At 49.8% G+C, this 26,455-nt stretch overlaps 1 protein-coding gene across 5 annotated transcripts in view; it reads right to left on the bottom strand.

The window, feature by feature from the left end:
- The window catches only part of CACNA1A (calcium voltage-gated channel subunit alpha1 A), a 300,689-nt gene that overhangs the window by 59,839 nt on the left and 214,395 nt on the right, over nt 1–26,455 (bottom strand). For all 5 annotated transcript variants that reach the window (XM_054464221.2, XM_054464220.2, XM_054464222.2 and 2 more), the window contains exons 20-24: nt 22,426–22,889; nt 20,997–21,135; nt 19,272–19,401; nt 13,066–13,125; nt 11,842–11,948 (exon numbers count right to left, since the gene is read on the bottom strand). In XM_054464221.2, coding sequence (XP_054320196.2) covers nt 11,842–11,948; nt 13,066–13,125; nt 19,272–19,401; nt 20,997–21,135; nt 22,426–22,889 — 900 coding nt within the window. The remainder of the gene's footprint in view (nt 1–11,841; nt 11,949–13,065; nt 13,126–19,271; nt 19,402–20,996; nt 21,136–22,425; nt 22,890–26,455) is intronic.

The raw sequence follows: 26,455 nt of genomic DNA on the forward strand, positions 1-26,455 counted from the left end.
CCATCCACTTGTCCACACCAGAAACCTGAGAGTCATGTTCAACTGCCTGCCCTCTATCCCCATCCCCAGTGGGTCACCTTCCTTAACATCCCACCATCCGTTCCTGGGTGCCATCCCCCCTCACCCGTCTCCTAACTTGCTCCTCATTCCCTGCCTCTTCTTCCATGTTTTATGCACGCAGTGGCCAAAGCCAATGACCATGTCACTCTTTCTCTTGCTCAGAATTCTTCTGCAGCACCTGAATTCTCAGAAGAGCAGGTGCAAACTTCTGGGCATGGCATTCAAGTCTCTTGAAAATCTAGTCCAACTTACCTTCATCTTTGCATTCCCATTTATGGCTACATATCTCAAGCCCCAGCCACATTCTTTTGCCTCTGTCCGCTTATGCATATACTGTTCCCACTGCTAGAAATGCCCTTCCTCCACTTCTCCAGTCACAGAACTACCCGGTCCTCAAAGCCCAAATTACCTGTTGCTCCCTCCCACAGCATTTCCTGACTGCCTACCTCTGGCTCCTGCCAGCTCCTATGTGCTGTTTCGGAGTTAATCTTTGTTTGTTTCTTCGGTCTCTGGTTTTAAACAGAAAACTCTTCAAAGGCTTACAGTGTAATCTACTCTTCTCTGAGTTCATTTTCCCTTTAATCTTTTTTTTTTTTTTTGAGATGGAGTCTTGCTCTATTGCCCAGGCTGGAGTGCAGTGGCATGATCTCGGCTTACTGCAATCTCTGCCTCCCGGGTTCAAGCAACTCTCCCGCCTCAGCCTCCCGAATAGCTGGGACTACAGGCATGAGTCACCACACCTGGCTAATTTTTGTATTTTCAGTAGAGACAGGGTTTCACCGCGTTGGCCAGGCTGGTCTCGAACTCCTGACCTCAAGTGATCCACTGGCCTTGACTCCCAAAGTGCTGGGATTACAGGCATGAGGCACCGCACCTGGCCATTTCCCCTTTAATCTTGATTCTTGTCCCAGCCCCTAGCCTGCGCCTGGTGTGTGGTCTCAGGACATGTGAATGCCTCCGGTTGGAGTCTTTGGGTGGGGAGGTCACCTAGAAAACATCTCCCTATAGTGACCTCCCAGGTCATGAGCAAAGCTGCCTCAGAGACCTCCATCACTATGTGTCTCAGTATCCAGTGCAAAAACATCATTCTTCACACCATTTGCTTTTTAAAAGACTCCATTTTTTCGTTTTTCAGGCAACAAAGAAGATAATTGTATTTTAGCCTGCTAGGCAGAGATATACTCCAGGATTCAGCAGTCTGAACATTTTTTTTTCTTTTTAAAACCAACAACATCATTATTATCTCAAGGCTGTGCCCCCAGGTGTGAGACACACGTTGGACAGTCACTGAGATAATTTTAGGCAGAGCAGGGGCACAGATTAAATAATTGGATCTCAGAGGGACATAATCATTTCTTTTTCTTTCTTTTTTTTTTTTTTTTATTATACTTTAAGTTTCTTTTCCACGTGTCTTTCAGACGTTCTAAAAGAGAAAGGAAGCCGCAGGTAGATGCTAATAGGCCTTTAACACCTCCCTAACACTTAGTAATTTTCCTTTTAACAAAGAGCCCAGCTTGAAGGCAACAACATTGTCTGATTTGTTAGATTTACTTTTTTTTTTTTTTTTTTTTTTTTTTGAGATGGCGTTTCTCTCTTGTTGCCCAGGCTGGAGTGAATGGCATGATCTCAGCTCACGGCAGCCTCTGCCTCCCCGTTCAACCAATTCTTTTGCCTCAGCCTCCCGAGCAGCTGGGATTACAGGCATGCGCCATCACGTCCGGCTAATTTTGTATTTTTAGTAGAGACGGGGTTTCTCCATGTTGGTCAGGCTCATCTCAAACTCCCAACCTCAAGTGATCCGCCCACCACGGCCTCCCAAAGTGCTGGGATTATAGGTGTGAACCACCGTGTCTGGCCTAGATTTACTTTTGCAGATTTATCTTAGGTTAGCAATGCTGGTTGTAAGTGGATAATATAGTTTCCTTTTTTTTTTTTTTTTAAAATTAAAGAGATGGAGTCTCAGGGTGGAGTGCAGTGGTGCGATCATAGCTCACCGCAGCCTCCAACTCCTGGGCTCAAGTGATCCTTCGGTCTCAGCCTCCCAAATGGCTGGGACTGCAGGCATGCACCACTGCACCTGGCTAAAGTTTCCTTTTGAAATGGAAGTTTAGAATACATGTTGATAGAAAAAAAATGTCAAGGAACTGTACATCCAGGTTGCACATGGAACTGGCTAAAATCTTGATGTCCCAAACAAGTGACATTTGGGAGCATGTCTCCATGGGCGTTCTGCATCTCCTCATCTGAAAATGATTCCATGGCCATTTTATATTTTTATTATTTAATTTATTTTATATATTTTTTTGAGACGGAGTCTCACTCTGTCGCCCAGGCTGGAGTGCAGTAGTGCGATCTCAGCTCACTGCAATCTCCGCCTCCCAGGTTTAAGTGATTCTCCTGCCTCAGCTTCCTATGTAGCTGGGATTACAGGTGTGTACCACCATGCCCAGCTAATTTTTTGTATTTTTAGTAGAGATGGGGTTTCACCATGTTGGCCAGGCTGGTCTCAAACTCCTGACCTCAAGTCATCTACCCGCCTCGGCCTCCCAAAATGCTGGGATTAGAGGCGTGAGCCACCGTGTCTGGCCCACTTTCATTGCTTCTGATAACTGCTCCACCCAGCTTGTCTATTGAAACTGAACCTCTGCCCCTTCTGTTCTCTGCAAGAACTGGTGAGGCATGGGCGGAGGCATTGGCAAGACCCTTTGGGATGCCTCCTTCCCAGGAAGTGAGTTCTGGTCATTTGAAGTGACAGGACAGCGGCGGCAAGGACACAAGGCCACAGAAACAGGCCCAGAACTAATGAGGCTGCACCAGGGGACAGATCACAAGAGACAGAATATGAGAGAGAGAGAGAGAGAGAGAGAGAGAGAGACTTTACCGTGTACTGCTCCTGGTGATGTGGCATCAGAGGGAGAGACAGATCGTAAGTGGCCTCAGAAAAAAGAACACAGAACACGCACGTACACACACGCACCCCTGAGCACCCCCGAGTCCCGCCCGGGCACCAGTTGGGGGAACCTCAGGCTCATGGTGCTGGCTGATGTCCATCCTTCCATCTGGAAGCCGCCCCCACCTCCATTCAGTCCCCCGCCCTTGGCAGGCACCTGGCACTGGCCAAGAAAGCACCTAAGAAAGCCAAATTTCCAGGTAGCAGGACAGCTGCAAAGCTGTCAGTTACCAAAGGTGAATTCACCACGGAAAGTCACTGCCAAGAGCCGGAGAAACCCCTCTTCTCCAGGCGTTGTGGAGCTGCAAGGTTTTAGAATGTCTAAAAGGTTGTGAGCTTTGAAGTTGAGGGGACCTGGGTTTGAATCCTGACTCTGCCTCTCGTTATCTTCATCTGCAAAAGAGGCCCAGACTGGGTGCCGTGGCTCACAGCTATAATCCCAGCACTTTGGGAGGACGAGTTGGGAAGATTGCTTGAGGCCAGAAGTTCGAGACCAGCCTGGACAACATAGGGAGACCCTGTCTCTCTCTTTCTCTCCTTTTTTTTTGAGGCAGGTTCTCCCTCTGTTGCCCAGGCTGGAGTGCAGTAGTGGGATCTTGGCTCACTGTAGCCTCAATCTCCAGGGCTCAGGTGATTCTCCCACCTTAGCCTCCCAAGTAGCTGGAAATACAGGCAAATTTTTCCATTTTTTGTAGAGACGGGGGTCTCATTATGTTGCCCAGGCTGGTCTCAAACTCCTGGGCTCAAGTGATCCTCCTGCCTAGGCCTCCCAGAGGGCTGGGATTACAAGTGTGAGCCACTGCATCCTGAGCAAGACTCTGTCTCTTAAAACAGCCAACCAACCAACCAACCAACCAACCAACCAACCAACCCAGGTCTGTGGAATTCTGATGTTTGATTAACAATAGCTATGGCCTTGGCTTTGCTCTTTATGAAGGAGGGGTCAGCAAAGAGTTCTGACTTGGGATGGAATTAGAAGCAACTCTGAAGCCCTCTGAGCAAATGCGGGCCTGGAGAAAGCAATCAGCACCTAGCAGCTGGTCCTCTCATGATTTGTTGGAATCAGGCTTGGGGCTCATTAGGAGCCTTCAACAATGACTGGAGATCCAGGTTAGAAAGACTTGACCACCATCAGAATGGCGGAAACCCTGTCGTCAAGCAGACTCTAAGGAATTTTCCATCCACGACCCCTTTGGAAGTTAGTGATTTTTTTTTTTTTTTTTTTTTGAGACGGAGTCTCGCTCTGTTGCCCAGGCTGGAGTGCAGTGGCAAGATCTCGGCTCACTGCAAGCTCCGCCTCCCACGTTCAAGCCATTCTCCTTCCTCAGCCTCCAGAGTGCTGGGACTACAGGCGCCCACCACCACGCCCAGCTAATTTTTTTGTATTTTTAGTAGAGATGGGGTTTCACCGTGTTAGCCAGGATGGTCTCGATCTCTTGACCTCGTGATCCGCCCACCTTGGCCTCCCAAAGTGCTGGGATTACAGGTGTGAGCCACCGCGCCTGGCCGTGATATTTTTTAAAACACAGAATGGTTTAAATGTCTACAAATATTCCACGTGGATTCTCCTCCACACCCCCTCATCTCCTTTTCCTGTAGTCTGACTTGGGGTTCTCAAACTCAGTGTATCTAGGAATTATTGCATATGTAGAATCATATAGATTCTACTTTTTTTTTTTTTTTTGATGGATTCTCACTCTGTTGCCAGGCTGGAGTTCAGTGGCGCAATCTCGGCTCACCGCAACCTCCGCCTCCCAGGTTCAAGTGATTCTCCTGCCTCAGCCTCCCAAGTAGCTGGGACTACAGGCATGTGCCACCACGCCCAGCTAATTTTTGTACTTTTAGTAAAGACAGGGTTTCACCATGTTGGCCAGGATGGTCTTGATCTCTTGACCTTGTGATCCACTCGCCTCAGCCTTCCAAAGTGCTGGAATTACAGGCGTGAGCCACCTCACCCGGCCTTATTTTATATTTTTAGAGACGTAGTCTTGCTCTGTCGCCCAGGCTGGAGTGCAGTAGCACAATCAGAGCTTACTGCAGCCTTGAACTCCCTGGCTCAGGTGATTCTCCCACCTCAGCCTCCCAAGTAGCTGGGACTACAGGTGAGAGCCACCACACCCAGCTTCTTTATGGATGATTGAGGGAGTTTTCAATGACAGTCATTTTTGCCTAATCTGCTGACTTTAGGTTTCATATGGGAGTCTTCTGGACATCACTGCATTTGCCTATGGGAAGACAGCACCATTATGCCCATTTTCCAGATGAGGAAGCTGAGGCCTAGAGAAAAAGAGTGACCTGCCCGAGGGCAGGCACACAGCTGGGAAGACAGACTGAGATTCAAACCCAGGTGTGGGTATCTTGCACTCTAATCTTCTTTCCATTTCATCATACACAAGAAAAATAATGCCTTCAGGGGTGGGGGCTGTTTTGAAGATGAGGATCAAAAGATAGCAGCCTGAGGGCTCCATCTTTGGCTTCCTGACAGTTTGGCTCCTGGGTATGCAGGAGCAGTTTGATCAAGGCGCTCTGCCAGCTGCGGTCCTGCCTTTGGGGGAAGAACAGCCGCGCCAGATGGACTCTTGGCAGTGAGGACAGGATCATGATCCGCCAGCTGCTGAGAAATGTCAGTTGGCTGCCCCGATGCATGGGCACAGAGCGTGATACCATGTGTGATGGCTCATGAAATGGGGTGGTGGACGCATGGATACAAGGGACACAGTGAATTGAGCAGGACACACACACACACAGATATTTGGGTGAGGTGCAGGAGGGGTGGACATCTTCAGGAGAGCTTCAACACATCCCTTGGTGGGACCACAGGGATAGTTTTTTCCCATATCGGAGACGGGGCTACAATCACAGCACTGGGGGAAGAATCCTTGCTTTGACCCCAACAGGCCAGAACAGCAAGATTCCTTTCAACAAGGAAGGGAATAACCTTATGCTCCCTTCCCCTACTCCCTTCCCCTGGATCTTGCAGCCCTGCCAGGCCTCAAAGAACCCAGGCTGGCTGGGCTGCTGAGTATCATTCTGCTCACTGTGAGCCTCCGTATTCAGGGCTGGGAGATGGGCAGCATCTGACAACTGAACCAACCTCAGTGATCTTGTCGGACTTACTTCCCTCCACAATCCCTCTGGGCTGCAGTTTCCTCACCTAGATGGGAAAAACTGAGGCACAGAGAGGCTAAAGGACTTGCACATCTAGAGAGAAATCAAACAGACCTGGAGGGACAATTTCTTAAAACAATAAGGTCAATCTAATACTTGTGGGGCTCTCAGTCTTGTCTATGAGGGGATATGCACACAGGACAGACAAAGCAAGTTAAAAGACCAGAAAGGAAATAAGCAGAGGACCTTGGGGTGGGGGGGGGAGCGTGGGGAGTTCAGCGCTCAGGCTGAGAACCTCAGAGCATCCCATGCTCTTTCTAATGTGCCAACTATCTGATAACAAGGAAAGACAATAAGCAAAGTCCTCGTAGGGTGAGAGACCTTCTCAGGCAAAAGAGGCTAGAAACCTGTAACCGGGAGAAGATTCCAAAACTTTTTGGGGAAAAAAGCAGTAGCTCGAGTCGTAGCTCCTATTCTGGTTTTCTAGCAGTTTGGCTCTTAGGTGTGCAGGAATGGCTTGATCAAGGTACCTGGCCAGCTGTGCTGGGCCTGCAGCCCTGCCCTGGGGGAGGAACGGCAGCACCAGATGGACTCTTGACAGTGGGGTGGGGAGGATGTGGTAGGGATGAGGTTTGAGGGTCTTCTCTCTCATCCCTTTGGCCATGATATAAAGATGCTCCCTGTTGGACTCATGTCCGTTGGCTCTTCCAAAACCCTGGGAGAGTCCCAGGCACTTGCCAGGATCCCACTGGCAAAATCTCATACCTCCCAGTTCCTGCATGATCTGCAAGCCTGCCAGAGTTGACAGGATGGCCTGAAATCCCTATCCAGATCCTTTTCTTGCATAAGAATTAAAACAACAACAACAACATTCAAAATGAATTTTCAAGAGTGAAGGGTGGCTTTATGCCTGTACTAATTTCATGAGAACAATGTAAAAGCTTGACTCTGCAAACAGGCTGCCAAATTCCTGTGAGTTGTAGGCCAATTTTGAATGCCCTTGTATAACTTGATATTTAAAAAGAAAACTCAGAAATTTAAAAAAAATCAACTCCCCAAAAGAATCATTCTGCTATTTTTTTTTTTTTTTTTTGAGATGGAGTTTCACTCTGTCACCCAGGCTGGAGTACAGTGGCACAATCTTGGATCACTGCAACCTCCACTTCCTGGGTTCAAGTGATTCTCCTGCCTCAGCTTCCCAAGTAGCTGGGATTACAGGTCCTCCCCACCACACCCAGCTAGTTTTTGTATTTTTAGTAGAAACGGGGTTTCACCATGTTGGCCACGCTGGTCTTGAACCCCTGACCTCAAGTGATCCACCTGCCTCGGCCTCCCTAAGTGCTGGGATTACAGGTGTGAGCCACCGCACCCAGCTCATTCTGCTAATTGATCTCTGGTGGAAAAGAATTTTTGGTTTGCTTTCGCAGATTAGCTTTGTTTAAAAGAGAAGGCTAATTGCACCTCCAGAGAACCTAGAAACGGCATGTTGTAAACGATGGCCCATAATGGCAAAAGCTCAACAATTGAAAGGCTTGCTCCTGGGTCCTTTGTAGGTCATTCCCCTCCCTAAATTGTGATGGTCAACTTGGAGGATGGAGGTGGGACAGCCACCTCCTCAGCATTTTTTTTTTTGAGACAGAGTCTTGCTCTGTTGCCCACGCTGGAGTGCAGTGGTGCAATCTTGGCTCACTGCAACCTCCACTTCCCAGGTTCCAACAATTCTTCTGCCTCAGCCTCCCGAGTAGCTGAGATTACAGTGCCCACTATTATGCTTGGCTAATATTTGTATTTTTAGTAGAGACAGGGTTTTAGCACGTTGCCTGGGGTTTCACCATGTTGCCCAGGCTGGTCTTGAACTCCTGACCCCAGGTGATCCATCTGCCTTGGTCCCCCAAAGTGCTGGGATTACAGGCATGAGCCACTGTGCCCGGCCCTCCTCAGCATTAAAGTATGTAAGCTACAACAGAGGTCTGAGAGGAAAGTGACATTGGAGACCTGAACAGCTTGGGCTTGGTACCATTTATCTGTGCCACACTCAGTGGTGGTCACTGGGAGCATTCACAGGATAAAACCCACTACCCTGGGCACAGGTGGCCAAGGTAAGCATTGTGTGTGGACAGGTGGATATGACTGACATATTCACCCCACTGCCTGCCCTAGTGCCCTGAGCTACCTGCCACCTCTTGAGCCCTAGGAATCTTGGAGGCTGCTGGGCAGACCCTGCCCCAGAGGAAAGGGGTGGGGGTGCCTCCCTGAGCATGTCCTCCTGTGTCCTCGGATCTGCCTGTGTCTGAATACCATTCCTCATCAGAATGCATGGGAGGGGGGCCAAGTCCCTGTTGCCAGACCGATGACAGAGGGTCAGCTTTCTCCAAGCTACATGGTCCACGGGAGGCTCACATCACCCAAGGACATGGGCCAGGGTCATCAACAGTGCAGGGAGTGAGAGAGAAAGAGAGGAAGAGAGAGAGAGAGAAAGAGGAAAATAAAAAAATAGAAACTGAGAGGGGGTAAAAGGAGAAAGAAAGCAGAGGGAAAAAGGAGAGAGACATACAGAAAGCGACAGAGAGAGGGAAGAAGAGAGAGGGAAGAGAGGGGAAAGGAGGAAGAGAAAGAGGGAGAAAGAAAAGCAGGGGAGAGGGAGGGAAGGGGGTGAGAGGCAGAGAGGGGTGGAGAAACCCTTAGGTTATTTCCATAGGAGAAGGATTCATTCCAGGCTGAGGGTGGTAAAACATTTTGGCTTTTCAGGATTTAAATTTTCTCATAGCATGATGTCTACCTGACACCTTGAAGGACCTGCTTAAATAGGTGATGGAGGGGGAGAAAAGTATATTTTATTATAATACATTCCTTTTTTTTTTTTTTTTGAGACAGAATCTTGCTCTCTCACCCAGGCTGGAATGCAGTGGCACGATCTCAGCTCACTGCAGTCTCCGTCTCCTGGGTCCAAGCAATTCTCCTGCCTTAGCCACCTGAGTAGCTGGGATTACAGGCATCTGCCACCATGCCTGGCTAATTTTTGTATTTTTAGTAGAGACAGGGTTTCGTCATGTCGGCCAGGCTGGTCTCGAACTCCTGACCTCAGGTGATCCCCCTCCCTTGGCCTCCCAAAATGCTAGGGTTACAGGTGTGAGCCACTGTGCCCAGCCTATTATAATACATTCTTATATATGCCGTTTATTAGCTAAAAAAATCATTTTTTGTGGGGTGGGGGTCGGCGGGAACAGTGCTAACTTGATAGGGAACAAATTGTATCTCATTTTTATTTTACATTTCTCTGAATTCAAAGGGTTGATTTACCTCCATTTTTACTAGTTGCCAGCATTCTATCAGATTTCTGTTTATGTCCTTTGCTCATTTATCTATTGAGAAGTAGTGTTTCTTATTGATTTGCAACTGCTTTTCATAGTTTAAAGACATGGACTCCTTGTCTTATCTGTCACAATCTTTGTCCCTTAATTTGATGTGCATCGTATTTTATTTATTTATTTATTTATTTACTTTTTAACCTACAGAACAGCTTGCTAAACCTGTTTTTTCTGGTACTCAGCACTATTAAAATTATTCAGTAACCACATAAAGCATAATATTCTAAATAGCAAATTCATTGATTTTTAAATTTTTAAACTTTTTTTTTTTGAGGCAAGTTCTTCCTGTGTTCCCCAGACTGGGGTGCAGTGGTGTGATTTCGGCTCACTGCAGCCTTGAACCTCCTGGGCTCAAGCAATTCTCCCATCTCAGCCTACCGTGTAGCTGCTACTGCAGGCATACTACCATGCGTGGCTAATCATTTTTTTTTTTAGAGATGGGGTCTCCCTATGTTACCCAGGCTGGTCTTGGCCTCCTTGGCTCAAGCAATCTGCCTATCTCAGCCTCCCAAAGTGCTGGGATTGCAGGTGTAAGCCACCGTGCATTGCTCTAGTAGTCAAATAGACACTGAAAAGCTTTGAGGAGAGGGAAGGACGTGGGGAGGGAGAGGAGGAGAGAGAAAAAGAAGAGTAAACGAACAAAAAGAGAGAAGAGAGAAAGAGGAGGAAGGAGTGAAAGAGAAAGAGAAAGAAGTATAATCGGCCTCCCAGCCTTCATGACACATCTCCAGCTCTGAGGCATCCAGAAACTCTGGAGATTTTTTGTTCTAACACGACTTGATCTCATTGTGTTCCCAGAGAAGAATCTAAGTGTGGCCTACTTTATAGCCCTTCAACTGGAAATGGGCCACTATTTTGGCCCTCCTGACAACCAAGTCCTCATTGTTTGGTGAGGAAACCATTCAAGGGCCCCTCCAGATTGGCTGAGGAGGGAGCCTAGAGGCAGAGGCACAGGAGGAAGCCCCTGATTTTCTCACTATGGGAGTGAATTTGTCAAGATCCTTTCAAAACCTGTAAGGGAATGATTCACCATGATGGGCACAGCCAGGGTCCCTAAGATTTGTTTCTTGATTAAAGACTGATTAGATATTTTTCATCCTGCTCTAAATGTCTACAACTTCAGGAATGTACTGCTAAGTCTGCTATCAGGGCCCTAAGGGCTAATGGCCACTCACCTGTTGGGTACCATCTTGAAATAGTCACCCAGAACTTGGGGGCCATTTTGAAATGGTTGCCCTAGAACTTGGGTGCCATTTTGGAATGGTTACCCAGAACTAGGGTGCCACCTTGAGATGGCTGCCCAGAACTTGGGGGTCATCTTGGAATAGCCATCCAAGACTTGGGGACCATCTTGGAATGGCTACCCAGAATTTGAAGGCCACCTTGGAATTCAGGGACCATGTAAGAATGGCCACCAAGAATCCAGGGTCCATCTTAGCACGGTAGCCCAGAACTCAGAGGCCATCTTGGAATAGCCACCCAGAACTTGGATGCCACCTTGGAATGGTTGCCGAGAACTTGGGGGCCACCCCGGAACTCAGGGGCCATCTTGCAATGGCTGCCTAGAACTTGGGGCCATCTTGGAATAGCCACCCAGAGCTTGGGGGCCATCCTGGAATGGCTACCCAGAACTTGAAGGTCACCTTGGAACTCAGGGACCATCTAAGAATGACCACACCAAATTCAGAGGCCATCTTGGAATGATAGCTCAGAACTCAGGGGTCATCTTGGAATGGCCACCCAGAACTTGGATGCCATCTTGGGATGACTACTAAGTGCTTGGGTGCCATCCTGAAATGGCTGCCTACAACTGGGGCGCCATCTTGGAGCTGCATGATGACATATGGCCTTTCAGAGGGCAGAGAATCCTAGGACTGCCAGGAGAAGTGAAAGACACACAAAGGGAGTCACCAGGTCTACAACTACGGGGCCTTCAGGCATAGGGAGGGGGTCAGAATTCTCATGCACATTCATTTCCTGATTGTCTCTTTAGGGGCTTTCCAAAGAGACAGCGGTTTGGGCGGCGCTTGTGGAGCAGTAGGGGGATGAGATGTTCCGGCGAGGCTAGTCTACGGGAAGCTGCACAGCAAGGGGCCAGTGATGTGGCTGAGGCCCGTTGCTGTGTGAGGAGGTAGAAGGTTGGCAGGAGGGGGGTCCCTTCTCCTTCTTCCTCCATGGACATCATGCAAAAAGCCAATCGAAGCTCTTCCTGGTGGCATGCTGATATCTCCCACGTCCCCAGAGCCCACACACCCCATCCCTAGACCCTGAGAACATGTCCTGTAATCCGATGTGTGGCCCCAGGCTGGGGGTTGGGGGAAAAGAGGCAAGAGGAGGCCTCGCGAGGAGACTTACGTGAAGGCAAAGGCTACCAGGGCCCCACTGACCACTATGAAGTCGAGAATATTCCAGAGGTCACGGAAGTAGGCACCCTGATGCAGGACGAGCCCCAGGTCAATCATCTGTGGGGGAGAAGAGAGGGTGCTCAGAACCCCCACCTGATCCCCCACCCTGGGGTGCTGCCACCCACTCTCTAGCCTCTCGGGGAGAGGCAGGGAAGCCAATGAGGCCACCTCATCTTGCAGGGATGGGCAGTGGCCAGAGGACTCCGGCTAGGAGTGGGGATCCCCTGCCCCATGAGGCGGCCCCCCTTTGCCTGATGGAAGCCAGCTCTGGCTTGCCGGCTCTTAGATCCAAACTTTGGGATCCTCTTTGATGCCTCTTTGTCCCAAATTCCTCATTGGTGGCTCTATCAGCAAAACTCACTGGCTCTATTTCCAGAACCTTCCAAGAATCTGTCCACTTCTCACCTCTTTTTTGGTCACCAGCCTGATCCTGTCCCCATCATCGCCCATGGGGACCAGTGTGATCACCTGCTAACAGGTCCTCTGGCTTCCCACAGATGCCAGAGGGCACCTGTGAACACCTGGGTCAAGTCCCTCCTCTGCTCAGAACCCTCTATGGCTCTCACCTCACTCAAAGTAAGAGCTGAAGAGCCCTCTCTGTGATCCCCTGCACAAGGTGCCCCCTCACCTCCTCACTCATCTCTCTGTCCTTCGTTTCCCCACTGTTCTCTCACTCCGCCCAGCCATACCACCTTCCTTGCTGCTCTTCAAACACACCAGGCATTTCTAATCCTCTGGGAGACTCATCCTCTCAAGGGGGGCATTCTTGGAGGCTCAGGATCTCCTGGAATCCCAGCTCTCTTTTTTTTTTTTTTTTTTGGACAGAGTCTCGCTGTGTCACCCAGGCTAGAATGCAGTGGCATGATCTCGGCTCACTGCAGCCTCCACATCGGCTCATTGCAGCCTAGGGTTCAAGTGATTCTCCTGCCTCAGCCTCCTGAGTAGCTGGGACTACAGGCATGAGCCACCATGCCCGGCTAATTTTTGTATTTTTAGTAGAGATGGGGTTTCACCATGTTGGCCAGGCTGGCCTCAAACTCCTGATCTCAAGTGATCTGCCCGCCTCGGCCTCCCAAAGTGCTGGGATTACAGGCACGATCCACTGTGCCCAGCCCTGCACTTGCTTAAAAAAAAAAAAAATTACCGTGTGTTCTCACTTATAATCTGCACTCACCTTGATCACCATCTCAAAGGTAAAGACGCCTGTAAAAACGTAGTCAAAATATCGCAGCACCTGTAAGGGATAAAAGTAAGAGAGCGGTGGATCACTGGCCTGTTCCAGCAGAGCCCCGGTAAAACTAACGATCGCCTACTGGGGAGCAGAGTCTCTACCCAGAAGAGGAAACACAGCTGCTATACACAGTTGGGCAGGGCGTGCACTGCACAAGGGCCCCTCCCATTTCTTTTCATACTGCAGATTTGTATGTAGTGAATGAAATTGTCCAGCAGATGGCAGCAAATCCTAACCAAAAAAATCACTGTACTAGGCCAGTTCGCTAACCCACGGGAAGGGTGCCTTTTAAAATTTGCCCCAAGCCCTACAGTGGATTAGAAGCGGCCCCAGAGAAGTTCAGGGCTGACTGTATCCCTCTTGGTGATGGATCTAATCCCCCAGTACCCTTGCTTTCCTGGGCATCCTGGGCGAGAAATAGTTGCTACGTGGTTTTTTAAACACTGGGGCCAACCTCCTGCCACGGCATCTCTTCCTGCTTCAAGGCTAGGCCCCTGCCAGGGTAGGTTGATTCTTCCTGTGCCCCTCCCCAGGCCTGATGTTTCTGCCTGGACGAGCAATGTCCTCTGGCCCAGCCCCTCTCCAGGACACACCATAGCACACCTCTGGGGTCACCCAGGCCTGAAGATGAGGGTGCGCTGGCACAGCGTCTGGCTGGTGCTAGGTACAGGGGGGTGGACACTGGCTGGGCACAGTGGCTCAAGCCTGTAATCCCAGCACTTTGGGAGGCTGAGGCAGGCAGATCACTTGAGGTTAGGAGTTCGAGACCAGCCTAACCAAATGGCAAAACCCCGTGTCTACTAAAAATATAAAAAATTAGCTGGGCATGGTGGCGTGTGCCTGTAATTCCAGCTACTTGGGAGGCCAAGGCGTGACAATCACTTGAAAGTGGGAGGCGGAGATTGCAGGGAGCCGAGATCGTGCCACTGCGCTCCAGCCTGGGAGACAGAGACTGTCTAAAAAAAAAAAAAAAAAAAAAAAAAAATCAGATCCACCCGGAAGCTGCAAGGGCCAAGCATTACTGAACATGGCCACCAGAGGGCGCTGTGAACACCCAAGAAATCAGGCACATCCTTCCTCTGCTTACAACCCTCCGTGGCTCCCACCTCATTCAGGGATAAAAGTCAAAGTCCTTCCCGAGGCCCTCAAGCCCCTGCACGATCTGACCATTCAGCTCCCTGCTCTCACTTCCTCTCATTCTCTCCCTTGCTCACTTCCTCTTGTCCCCCAAGATGTTCCCACCTCAGGGCCTTTGCACAGGCTGTTCTGTCTCTCTGGAATGCTTTTCCCCACATCCCATTTGATTCCCTCTTTCTCCTCCTTTATGACTTAGCTCAAATAACACTTTCCCAGTGAGGACTCCCCTGACCGGCTGTTTAAATTCCATCTCCTGGTGCCTGAGATCCTCTTTACGAAGTCTCTCTTTCCCTCTGCCCACCACACCCTCGGCCACTTATCACTCCCTGAACATTTGTTGTAGTTACTGATAATCTCATTGTCCATCTCCCCCACCCAAATGTCAGCCCCACAAGGACAGGGATGTCTGTCTGTCACCATGGCATCTCCAGCTTATAATACAGGGTCAGGAATACAGTAGGTGCTCAAGAAATGTTTGTTGAATGAATACATAAACAGTTGGGGCTGTACTGGGTCCTGGAGGAGCTGGGCTCTGTGATCTGTGTGGTTATAACTTATATTCCTGTTACATGTGGTGCTTAAAGAGCAATCACAGACCAGAGTGCGTGGGGTCAGGGTGAGGTGACTTCCTGGAGGGAGGGGCTGGTGCAAGGGGATTGGCTTGAAAGACCTGGGTGGGCAGAGGGGATGGTGGTGGGAGAGTATTTCAGGTGCACGAGGCAGTGGGCACAGCCTGGTCAAAGGCCTGGTGGTTTGTGGGCTCTGGGAGTGCAGGACCGTCTCATAACCTGTCAATCCTCCCTGGCTAGCTCAGTACCTGGCACATAGTAGTTGCTTATCAAATACCTACTAAAGGAACGAATGGAAGGAAAGAAGGAAGACAGGGAGTTGGGAAAGGGCAGGCCATGGGGGTCAGGTGAATCTAATTCTGGAGCTCTTAATAAGGTGTGCAAGAGGAAATCAAAAGACCAATAAATTAGGTTCAAGTATTCCTAATACTTAGATCTTTTTCATCTATTTGCAAATGTTATTTCCTGTGGCTCAGTCTAACCCAAAAAAGTCCTTGATCTCATTCATTACAGGGAAATGCCAAGCACAACCCCAATAAGATCTCACTCTACACCCAGCAGATTGGCCAAATGAAACAGTCGACAGTACCAAGTGTTGACAAGGATGTGGAAGAACAGGAGTTCCCATGAGCTACTGGTGCAAGGGCCACTGTGTCCATTTATTTAAAAAATTTTTTTTGAGATGGTGTCTCACTCTGTCACCCAGGCTGGAGTGCAGTGCACAATCTTGGCTCACTGGAACCTCTGCCTCCTGGGTTCAAGTGATTCTTCTGTCTCAGCCTCCCAAGTATCTGGGATTACAGGCGCATGCTACCACGCCCGGCTAATTTTTGTATTTTTAGTAGAGACCAGGTTTTACCATATTGGCCAGTCTGGTCTCGAACTCCTGACCTCACGTGATCTACCCACCTTGGCCTCCCAAAGTGCTGGGATTACAGGTGTGAGCCACGGTGCCCGGCCCACTGCGTTTATTTTTATTTATTTATATATATTTTTGAGACAGGGTCTTGCTCTGTCACCAAGGCTGGAGTGCAGTGACGCCATCTTGGCTCACTGCAACCTCCACCTCCTGGGTTCAAGCGATTCTCGTGCCTCAGCCTCCCAAGTAGCTGGGATTACAGTTGTGTGTTACCACGCCCAGCTAATTTTTGTATTTTTGGTAGAGACGGGGTTTCACCATGTTGGCCAGGCTGGTCTCAAACTCCTGACCTCAGGTGATCCACCCGCCTTGGCCTCCCAAAGGGTCACTGTGTTTATTGTCCAATAAACATTCAAGCTGCATTTACTGAGGCCAACCACTTGCAAATTATATGCTCTAGAAACTTTGCTTTTGGTTTATACCCTGGAGGAATTCTTATTTATTGAGACAGGGTCTCGCTCTGTCACCCAGGTTGGAGTGCAGTGGTATGAACACGGATCACTACAGCCTCGACCTTCCAGACCCAAGTGATCCTCCCACCTCAGCCTCCCAAGTGGCTGGGACCACAGGTGCACACCACCATGCTTGGTTAATTAAAAAAAAAATTTTTTTTTTTTTGGTAGAGGTGGGGGTCTCACTATGTTGCCCAAGCTGGTCTCGAACTCCTGGCCTCAAGCAAGGCTCCCACCCTGGCCTCCCAAAGTGCTGGGATTATAGGCGTGAGCCACTGCATCTGACCTCCTAGAGAAATTATTGTCCAGGTGACTCAGGAAACATGTTGAGGGGTGTGGCATGGGGACAGTATTCACACTTAGAAACAACCCAAACATCAAACATCTGTCAACAGGGGATGGATAACACATCCCATGCTACACAGTAAATCTGAAAACAGCATCATAAAGAACGCCCATTGGCCGGGCGTGGTGGCTCACGCCTGTAATCCCAGCACTTTGGGAGGCCAAGGCAGGCGGATCACTTGAGGTCAGGAGTTTGAGACCGGCCTGGCCAACATGGTGAAACCCCGTCTCTACTAAAAATACAAAAATTAGCAGGGCATGGTGGCACCTGCCTGTAGTCCCAGCTACTCCGGAGGCTGAGGCAGGAGAATCGCTTAAACCTGGGAGGCGGAGGTTGCGGTGAGCCAAGATTGCACCACTGCACTCCGGCCTGGGTGACAGAGCAAGACTCCATCTCAAAAAAAAAAAAAAAAAAAAAGAATGCCCATCAATCCTGCAACAGCAACATGTACACTCATTTAGTGCGAATACAATGTTGGGTGACAAAGGGAAGCATAGAAGTGTCTCATTTATTGAATATTACAGAAAAGCAAACATAAATTCTAGTTTTTAAGAATTGGCCGGTGCGGTGGCTCATGCCTATAATTCCAGAGCTCTGGGAATCTGAGGAGGGAGGATTGCTTGAGGTCAAGAGTTCAAGACCAGCCTGGCAACATAGCGAGGCCCCGTTTCTACAAGAATTTAAAAATTAGCTGGGTGTGGTGGTGCATGTCTGTGGTCCTAGCTACCTGGGGGGCTGAGGTGGGAGGATCACTTGAGCCCCGGACGTTGAGGCTGCAGTGAGCCGTGATCACATTACTGCACCCCAACCTGGGCAACAAAGAGAGACATTGTCTCTTTAAAAAAAAAAAAAAAAAGCCTGTGCAGGTGGGAAAAAGAGAGAAGCCGAGAAACGCTCATTCCAGAAACTGGGGTCGTGGTTACCTGTTAGGCAGGATTTCTCAAGCTGGGCTCTGTGGACATTTGGGGCTGGATCATTCTCTAGAGTGGGGGCCGTCCTGTGCATCGGCGGGTGCTGAGCAGCATCCCTGGCCTCCACCCACCAGATGCCAGGAGCACCTCCCCCCTCCTGTCGTGACAACCAAAAATGTCTCCAGACAGTGTCCCCAGCAGCTCTAGAGGGAAAGAAGGCGGTGGGGGTGGGGGATCGAGGAGGCACATGCCGCGTGGGGCGTTTTTGTTCTATTTCTTGCCCTGGATGGTGGTTACGTGGTGTGAACGTTATGGGGCCACAGTGTTCTTGTAGAGAAGTTTCGACTGCGAGATGGACGAGGGAGGGGGCCGGGGAGCTGAACGCTCTTTGCAAACACTCCCTGGGGCCTGGTCTGAGTGCTGCCTAGATTCCCTTCAGCCCTGGGAGCTGCCGTGCCCCCTGGATCACCCATGCCTGTGCCCTCCCTGCCGAAGGCAACGCCTTCTTCAGCCTCCTCGCATCAGCAGGAGGTTTGTGGACCCCTCCAGGGACACCCCCTCCCCACGCCTGGCTCCTGGAGGCCTCTGGGGGAAACCAGGCTGCGGGAAGCAACTAAGCGGACTGTGAGGAGGCTGGCACTGGCTCTAGCTTCCTCCGGGAGCTGTGTTCTAATTATTTCCTTCCATCTCCCCCATCGGGTCCCCAGGGGGGCCTGCCAGGCCTGGGAAGGAAGGGAAAGTGCATGGTGAGCTGTGGGCGGGCTTGAGGGATGGCGCTCGCCAGCTTTGCCTGGGTCCTAACCTACTTAGCCAGGGCAGCAGAGCCTCGGACCAGCAGAAAACACACTTTTTTGGCTCTGGGCTGGGAGGGAAGGGTTGGGGGAGGGAGCTGGGGAGGGAAACAGGAGCCACCAGTCCACCCTCTACCAGGCCCTGGGGTCAAGCCTCTGCCCGCAGCCCATGACTGAGGCATGCCCTTGCTTGTTGGTGCCTCGGTTTCCCCATCTCAACCACAAGCATGCACTCATTCCTGCTTGTCAGGACTCAAAGGGGCTATGCACACCCATCCGTGGCATACAGTAGGTGATTAGTAAATGCAGACAGTTGGGGGAAGCAGTGGGAGCTTTGGGGGATGCAGAGTTGGAATTCTGCTGTGTGACCCTGGACAGGCCACTTACCACTCTCTCATTCCCCTGAGCCTCAGTTTTCCCATCTGTCAAATGGGGATGCCTGGGTGGGGGGTTGGGGGGGGCACATTGTGAGGATTAAACGAGATACTGCATGCTGAGTTTCTTCCTGGGACACAGCAAGTGCTCAATTAACAGGGGTTGTCAAGAGACCCACCATCCGCAAAGGGGCTTGCTTTCATAAAAACCAAAAGCTTAGGCTGTGTTTCTGAGCCAAATAGTTGTTTCTTTCAAAGCTTCGTGTCCAAAGGGAAATGTCTACTGCAGAGGGGACCACCTGTGAGCACCACCCCTGCCCCAGTAACCCCCCTATTCCATGTAGAGAATGTGCAACATCCATATCCTGCTAGTCTCACGCCTCCATTAGAGAATCCAGCAATTTTCAGCCCCAGTCACTCTGGGCCACCTCCACCCCACCAGGCTCACAGAGAAACTGCCTCAAGGAATGTCTTGCTCCCAAGAGCATCCCCAAGGAAATCAGAGCTTCCCCTCTCAACCAGCAGCCATAAGGGCTATGCCTAGGGGTGACCCCAACATCCCACCCTACCTATGAGCATTTTGGATGCAGAAGAAAGTGGCCTGAGGCAGAGCAGCCAGGCTAGGAAGGGGCGCGCTCTGTGGGACTCACGTTGTTCCGAGGTGCATTGGGCTGCACAGGGTCCTCGGCGGCCAGGGCGATGCTGCTCATGGCAATGACCATGAGGATGCACATCTCAAAGTAGCGCAGGTTCAGGATGTAATGGCACAGGCGGCGAAGGCTGTTGGAGACAGATGGGCGTGCAGAGGTCCACTCAGACCACAGGCTCACAAACCCTTTTCTTCCATAATCTCATGTTACCTACCACTACTGAGATCTCCAACCCCCAAGGCCTCCTACACAACAAACTATTAAGCTCCTCCAGGTGGGGGCCCTCTCTGGGTCCTGGAACCCCAAGAAGGCAGAGGGGACCTCGGTGAGAGAAGACATTCACATGCCCTGTTTAGCAAAGTTCCCATCATTCCCAAACGACCCTCTTGAAGTATCTTGATCCTTAAGCTAGGTTGAAGAAATACGGTCCTTAATTCTGTAGGAGATAAAAAGGCTTTTCGATATTAAATGTCCCAGGGTCAAACAATATTGTGAATCTATGGGTTAAGTAGATTTCTTTCTTTTAAAAATTAGCTGTGTGACCTTGGGCAAGTTACTTGTCCCCTCTGTGCCTTGATGCCCTCATCTGTAAAATAGCCATAATACTAGTGGTTACTTCACAAAATCGTGAGACCCAAGAGTTAATTTATGCCTGGCTCATGATAGGGGCTCCAAAAAGTTAGTTATTGAAATTAGGAATTGCAGGCCTTATCAGAGCCTTGAATATGCCAATGGGATGTGCCAGTTAACCTCTTAATAAGTGGAGCCAATAATAAATAGTTCATAAGGCTGTGTGAACGGCAGCAGAGCTGAGTGGTTAAGAACAAGGAGGCTAGAGCCAGTGTCTGGGCTCAAACTCTAGCTCTCCCACTGGCTTGCTGTGTGACCTTGGGCAGGTGAATTCATGTCTCTGGACCTCAGTTTTTTAATCTGTCAAATGGAACTAAGCATAGTAACAACCTCAGAGAAATTAAAAAAAATTTTAAGGCACTCAGAACAGTGCCTGGCACTGAGTAAATACCACATAAGTGTTTCCTTAGTAAAATCGATAAGTCAACTAAATAGAAAAGTATTTTAAAGGTACTTTTATTTATTACTACCCAGGGTGAGTTGCCAAGAGGCAGATTATAGAAAGCAGCTTCTCCCCCATCTTATCTGACATGATCCTTCATTGTCAAGAAGCATTTTGAGGGGTCAGGCTTTCAAGAAATATCCTTGGGAGACATTCAATTCTAAAACAATCTCCGAGCCACCACGACATTCACGGGATAAATTTCTCCCCTAAATAATCTATCCATTTCAAAGATGCCCAAGACAGGAGGCCATGGAACTCAGAGACTATCCTCCCAGAATCTAAACCCTTACAGAGTCTAGGTTAGGAACAGAATTCAGGTCCTAGGGCTGCCATGTGCAGTTGTTCAGGCTGTGTACTGCACAAGGCAGCCATTTCTAAGGGGGTGCCTCTTATATCACAGACAGCGAAGATTTGTTTATTTATGACAATGATTTTCTAGTGGATGGCAGGACAGGGGTCTCTTCCAACAAAGTATATTGTGACAAATCATCTTACTTGACTTACGGAAGGAGCATCCGTTTTCAACTTGTTCAAAGGTATCCCTGGACTCATGGTGGTCAACACTCACTGATTGCCCTCTATCTGGCCTGACTTCCGCCACCCTGGTGGGAGCCCCAGGCCCCCCTGCCCTTGCTGGGGGCCATACTCACGGGTTGGTCGTGGACAGGATGAACATGGAGCTATAGGGAGGCATTGGCTTAGGGCCGTCTTCCCCACGGTCGTCTTCCTCCTCCTCCTTCTTCTCTTCCTCTTTTTTTGGCAGTGGGTCTGGGTTGGCGTTTTTGTTCACTGTTGGGACAAGAACCAACACAGGGCTCCCTCCACAATTTCTCACAAGTCTCTGGGAACTCCTGTGTACTCCCAGGGCAGGCAAGAAGCGGCTGACATTTATAAAGTGCCTGCTGTATATACCAGGCATCCTATGACATCACTGAACCCTTGTATGGCCCTGAGGTTGATATATTCTGATCCCGTTTACAGATGAGGAAATTGAGGCACAGAGAAGTAAAGTGACTTGTCTAAGGTCACACAGCAAGAAGTGGCAGAGCTGGCATTTGGAACCCAGGCGGCCTGGCCCCCGAGAGCCTGCTCTCAACCACTCTATAGCCTTGAGCGCGGTGGGGCCCTCACGGGATATTAACACAGACCTGCCCCTATCCTTGTTGGACCTTCACATCCTCACTTGTAGGCAGATAGGGAGAGTGCCAAGAGACCCATTGAACAGATAGAAATACTGAGACCTCCCATAAACTGCACGGCGTGCCCCCATTAGCACCCCTCTCTTGACTCAGGGGGAGGAGCCATCAGCCTCTGGAGCTTCCATTCTGCAGCCCAGCCTGCTTATGTGCCCACGGGCAGGCTGAGCCTCTCTGAGCCTCAGTCCCTATATCTATAAAATGGGCACAGTGACAAGACCTTAGGATCTTAGGTCTCAGGACCATGGAAAGCCTTTATCCAGCAAACTCATGAAAATCTCTCACATAGAACTGACACTAGAGGAACTTAAGACATAATCCACTCAGCAGTTCACCATTTTTTTTTTTTTTTTTGAGACAGAGTCTCGCTTTGTCACCCAGGCTGCAGTGCAGAGGTGCCATCTTGGCTCACTCTACCTCGGCCTCCCGAAGTGCTGGGATTACAGGCATGAGCCAGTACATCTGGCCCCTTTTTTAATGTGGCGACTAGAGAGTTTAAACTGACATTTGCATGGGGCCTGGGTTACATTTCTTTTGGACAGTGCTGGGCCAAGAGAATCAATTATCTGACCCCCTCAAGCTTCCATCAGAGGACCCTATTGCTCCTCAAATGGGGTGGCTTCCTGGCTCGTCTTGGGAAGGAAGGATGTAGAAGATATTGCTAACCCGACTGAACACATCCCCGTGCCAGGCACTGTGCACAAATTATCTCACTGAACGCTCCATAGCCGTGTGGGGTAGGAAACTACGCCTATGCCCATTTTTCCAGGGGAGGAGACTGAGGCCAGAGAGATGGGGTCACAGTCCAGGGTCACTCAGCAGAGCCTCTGGCTCCAGGGGCGCCGGGTCCCCTGCCCAGTGATGTGAGGGCAGAGGGTCTCACCTTGTACGACAGTGTGGTTGAGGGGGGGTGGGCAGGCTGCGGGGATGTCCACTGTGGTGTGGTCGGGTTTCCTGGCAGTCTTAGCTGAATTGGTCTGGGTGCCGCTGGGGTTGGTGACGATAAGGCTATTCTCGGGGGTCTTGGGGGGGCCGGGATTGGACGGGTTCCCCGGGTTGTTGGGCGTCCGGCGGCTGGCAGCGTTCTGGGGGTTGGTGGCCATGGCAGGGATGGCCGGCGTGGGGCCGGGGTCAGTGCTGTTTCCCATCTTGGCTGGGCTCTGGGGCAGGCCGGTGTGGCCGAGGCTGTCGTGGGGACCGGCCGACTCCGCGGTGGCCAGCTTGTTGTTCTTCATGTTGTCAATGTCCTCTGCCAGGGGTGGGTCTTGGCGGCCCAGGTCCTGCTGGATTGGCCGGGTGGTTGACAGGTTGGGGCCCGACACAGGGACCCCGGAGCCCTGGTTCTCTCTGAGGAAGACAAGTGAATGAAAAAGAACCAACAACTGAGTTAGGATAAAAGGCAACAGTTCAGGATCCTAGCTAAGATTCCATCTTTCAAGAGTACCATTTGGGCTGGGCGCAGTGGCTCACGCCTGTAATCCCAGCACTTTGAGAAATCAAGGCAGGAGAATTGCTTAAGGCCAGGAGTTCAAGACCAGCTTGGGCAACACAGTGAGACCCCATTTCTACAAAAAATGTATAAATTGACAGGCGTGGTGCTGTGTGCCTGTAGTTCTAGCTACTTGGGAGGCCGAAGTGGGAGGCTGAGGCTTCAGTGAGCCGTGATCGTTCCACTGCACTCCAGTCTGGGTGACAGAGTGAGACCCTGTCACCAAAAAAACAAAAAAGAAAAGGAAAGGGTACAGTTTGGTCATGGAGAAGTCGTGTCCCAGATCCCTGCAGTGCCTGGAATCGAAAGGGGCCTGTTCAATTCTTGGTCAGAGGTCAAGACCTTCACGTGCCCACTGACAGGTTTCCACACCTCCCCATCATCTTATTTCTTTTCCTTCTTTCTTTCTTTTTTCTGAGAGAGAGTCTCGCTCTGTCGTACAGTGGCGTGATCTCGGCTCACTGCAACCTCTGGCTCCCAGGTTCAAGCGATTCTCTTGCCTCAGCCTCCCAAGTAGCTGGGATTACAGGTGCCCACCACCACGACTGGCTAATGGTTTGTATTTCAGTAGAGACGGGGTTTCACCATTTTGGCCAGGCTGGTCTCAAATTCTTGACCTCAAGTGATCCACCCACCTCAGCCTCCCAAAGTACTGAGATGACAGGTGTGAGCCACCACAACTGGCCTCTTTTTTTTTTTTTTTTTTCCCCAGACAGGGTCTCACTCTGTTGCCCAGGCTGGAGAGCAATGGCAGGATCATAGCTTACTGCAGCCTTGAACTTCTAGGCTCCAGTGATCCTCCGATCTCAGCCTCCAGGTAGCTAAGGCTACAGGCTCATGCCACCACGTCTGGCTAATTTTTAAATTTTTTGTAGAGACTGGCATCTCACTATGTTGCCCAGGCTGGTCTCAAACTCCTGGGCTCAAGTGATTCTTCCTCCTCAGCCTCCTAAAATGTTGGGATTACAGGCATAAACCACAATGGCCAGCTTGTTTTTAACCTTCTTATTCATAGCTGAGTTTTCACTGCCTAGTTCAGGGCCTCTCACACAGTCAATGCTGGGTAACTTACTGTCAAATGATAAATGAATACCCCCATTTTCTTTTCTTTCTTTTTCCTTTTTTTTTTTTTTTTTTAACTGAGACAGAGCCTCACTCTGTTGCCCAGGCTGGAGTGCAGTGGTGGGATCTTGGCTCACTGCAACCTCTGCCTCCTGGATTCAAGTGATTCTCATGCCTCAGCCTCCCGAATAGCTGGGATTACCAGCGTGCACCACCACGCCCAGCTAGTTTTTCTATTTTCAGTAGAGACAGGGCTTCGCCATGTTGCCCAGGCTGCTTGAACTCCTGGCCTAAAGTGATCCACCCGCCTCAGCCTCCCAGAGTGCTGGGATTATAGGCCTCCCAAAGTGCTGGATATATAGAGCTGCCGCACCTGGCCAGAATGTCCCCATTATCCAGATGAGGATACTGAGGCCCCAGGAGAGATCCCACAGCCTCAGACCTCCCATCAACCCCTGCCTCTCCAAGCCATGGACACCTGGGCCCTGCCTCCTGCCATCTGCAGGTGGACAAAGACTCACTTAGTAGCCCATCTGATGCCTTCCGGACTACAGACCTCTGGACAACACAGCCCTGGTTTCCCACAAATCTATCTAGAAAGAATAAATAAATAAATAAGTAATAAATTAAAGGCTGGCTTTCCCCAGAGGGCTTCCCACTGGCTAAACTACCAGCACCATTCTCCTCATTTTATTTTTGCATTTTAACTTGCAAAAACCCATGGTGTTTTTAGTAAGCGGAAGAGAGACAAGCTAATCTATTTTCAGACCAAAGTAGGTAAGTGGGATGCTTCTATGAATACTTCCCGGAAGGAGAAACCGAGGCAGTTCCAGTGTTTCTCTGAGACCGCACAGGGGAAATGGGCAGGCCCAAGCAACTTTCTGCCTTCTCAGTTTCATGAGTGGGTCATAGAGTGACATTTCAGAAGACAGGCTGACCTGGGTTTGAAGCTCGGCATGTCTTTTTTTTTTTTTTTTTTTTTTTGAGACAGGGTCTGACTCTGTCACCCAGGTTGTAGTGCAGTGGCGTGATCTCAGCTCACTGCAATCTCCACCTCCCAGGCTCAGGCAATCCTCCCACCTCAGCCTTCCCAGTAGCTGGGACTACAGGTGCCTGCCACCACGCCTGGCTAACTTTTTAATTTTTCTTTTTGCAGAGATGAGGTCTCACCATATTGCCCAGGCTGGTTTCAAACTCCTGGGCTCAAGTGATCCTCTTGCCTCATTCTCCCAAAATGCTGGGATTATAGGCATGAGCCACTACACACGGGGAAATCTCGGCAACATCACTAGCTGTGCAACCCTGTGTGATTTGCTTAACCTCTCTGAGCCTTAGTTCCCACATTTTAAAATTTGGGAACAGGAGTAGAACCTTCCCCATATCCTGGAGACTGAAGCAATGATCCTGGACCTTCTTTACCACATAATCTCCAGTGAGTTACTTAGCCTCAGTTCCTGACCCATAACATGCGGGCCGTAACGTCATTGAGTCTGGCTCTGAGAATAAAGTATGTTAATGAGCTGAGTGTCACCGAGGATTATTCTCAGGCCTTGAAACCTAATGGGATTTTTCTTGCTGGATTTAGCACTTGCTTAGGACTGGTGACCTCTTTATCCCTTCCAATTTCTCCCTTTTGCAATGGGAACGTCTATCCTATGCCTGTCCCGCTGTTATAGTTTGGAAACATACAAAGATCACTTGTTCTGTAGTTTCTATATTATATATATTACATATATATTATATATATTTATCTTATCTTATCTATCTTATTTTTTGAGATGGAGTCTTGCTCTGTCACTCAGGCTGAAGTGTAATGCACGATCTCGGCTCACTGCAACCTCTGTCTCCCAGGTTCAAGTGATTCTCCTGCCTCAGCCTCCAGAGTAGCTGGGACTACAGGCGTGTGCCACCATACCCGGCTAATTTTTTTTTTCTGTAGTTTTAGTAGAGACAGGATTTTGCCATGTTGGCCAGGCTAAAACTCCTGGCTTCAAGAGATCCATTGGCCTTGGCCTCTCAAAGTGTTAGGTTTACAGGCGTGAGCCACCATATCTGGCCTAAATGAGGTAAATTCTAAACCAATATTTCCTCAACATCTTGGACAGTCCACAAAGAAATCCCTAATTCTAACCTGCTTGTGATTCTTTTTGAGAAGTTGTGTATCACATGAAAACCTGGCTGAGAGTATTTTCTCATCATCTGTAATGTGTGTGTGTGTGTGTGTGTGTATAATAATAATAATATATTTTTAAGAGACAGGGTCTTGCTCTGTTGCCCAGGCTGAAGTGCAGTGGTATGACCATAGCTCACTGCAACCTTTAACTCCTGGGCTCAAGCGATCCTCCCACCCCGGGTAGCTGGG

The sequence above is a fragment of the Pongo pygmaeus genome, chromosome 20 (assembly GCF_028885625.2).
Source record: "Pongo pygmaeus isolate AG05252 chromosome 20, NHGRI_mPonPyg2-v2.0_pri, whole genome shotgun sequence".
NCBI lineage: Eukaryota > Metazoa > Chordata > Mammalia > Primates > Hominidae > Pongo > Pongo pygmaeus.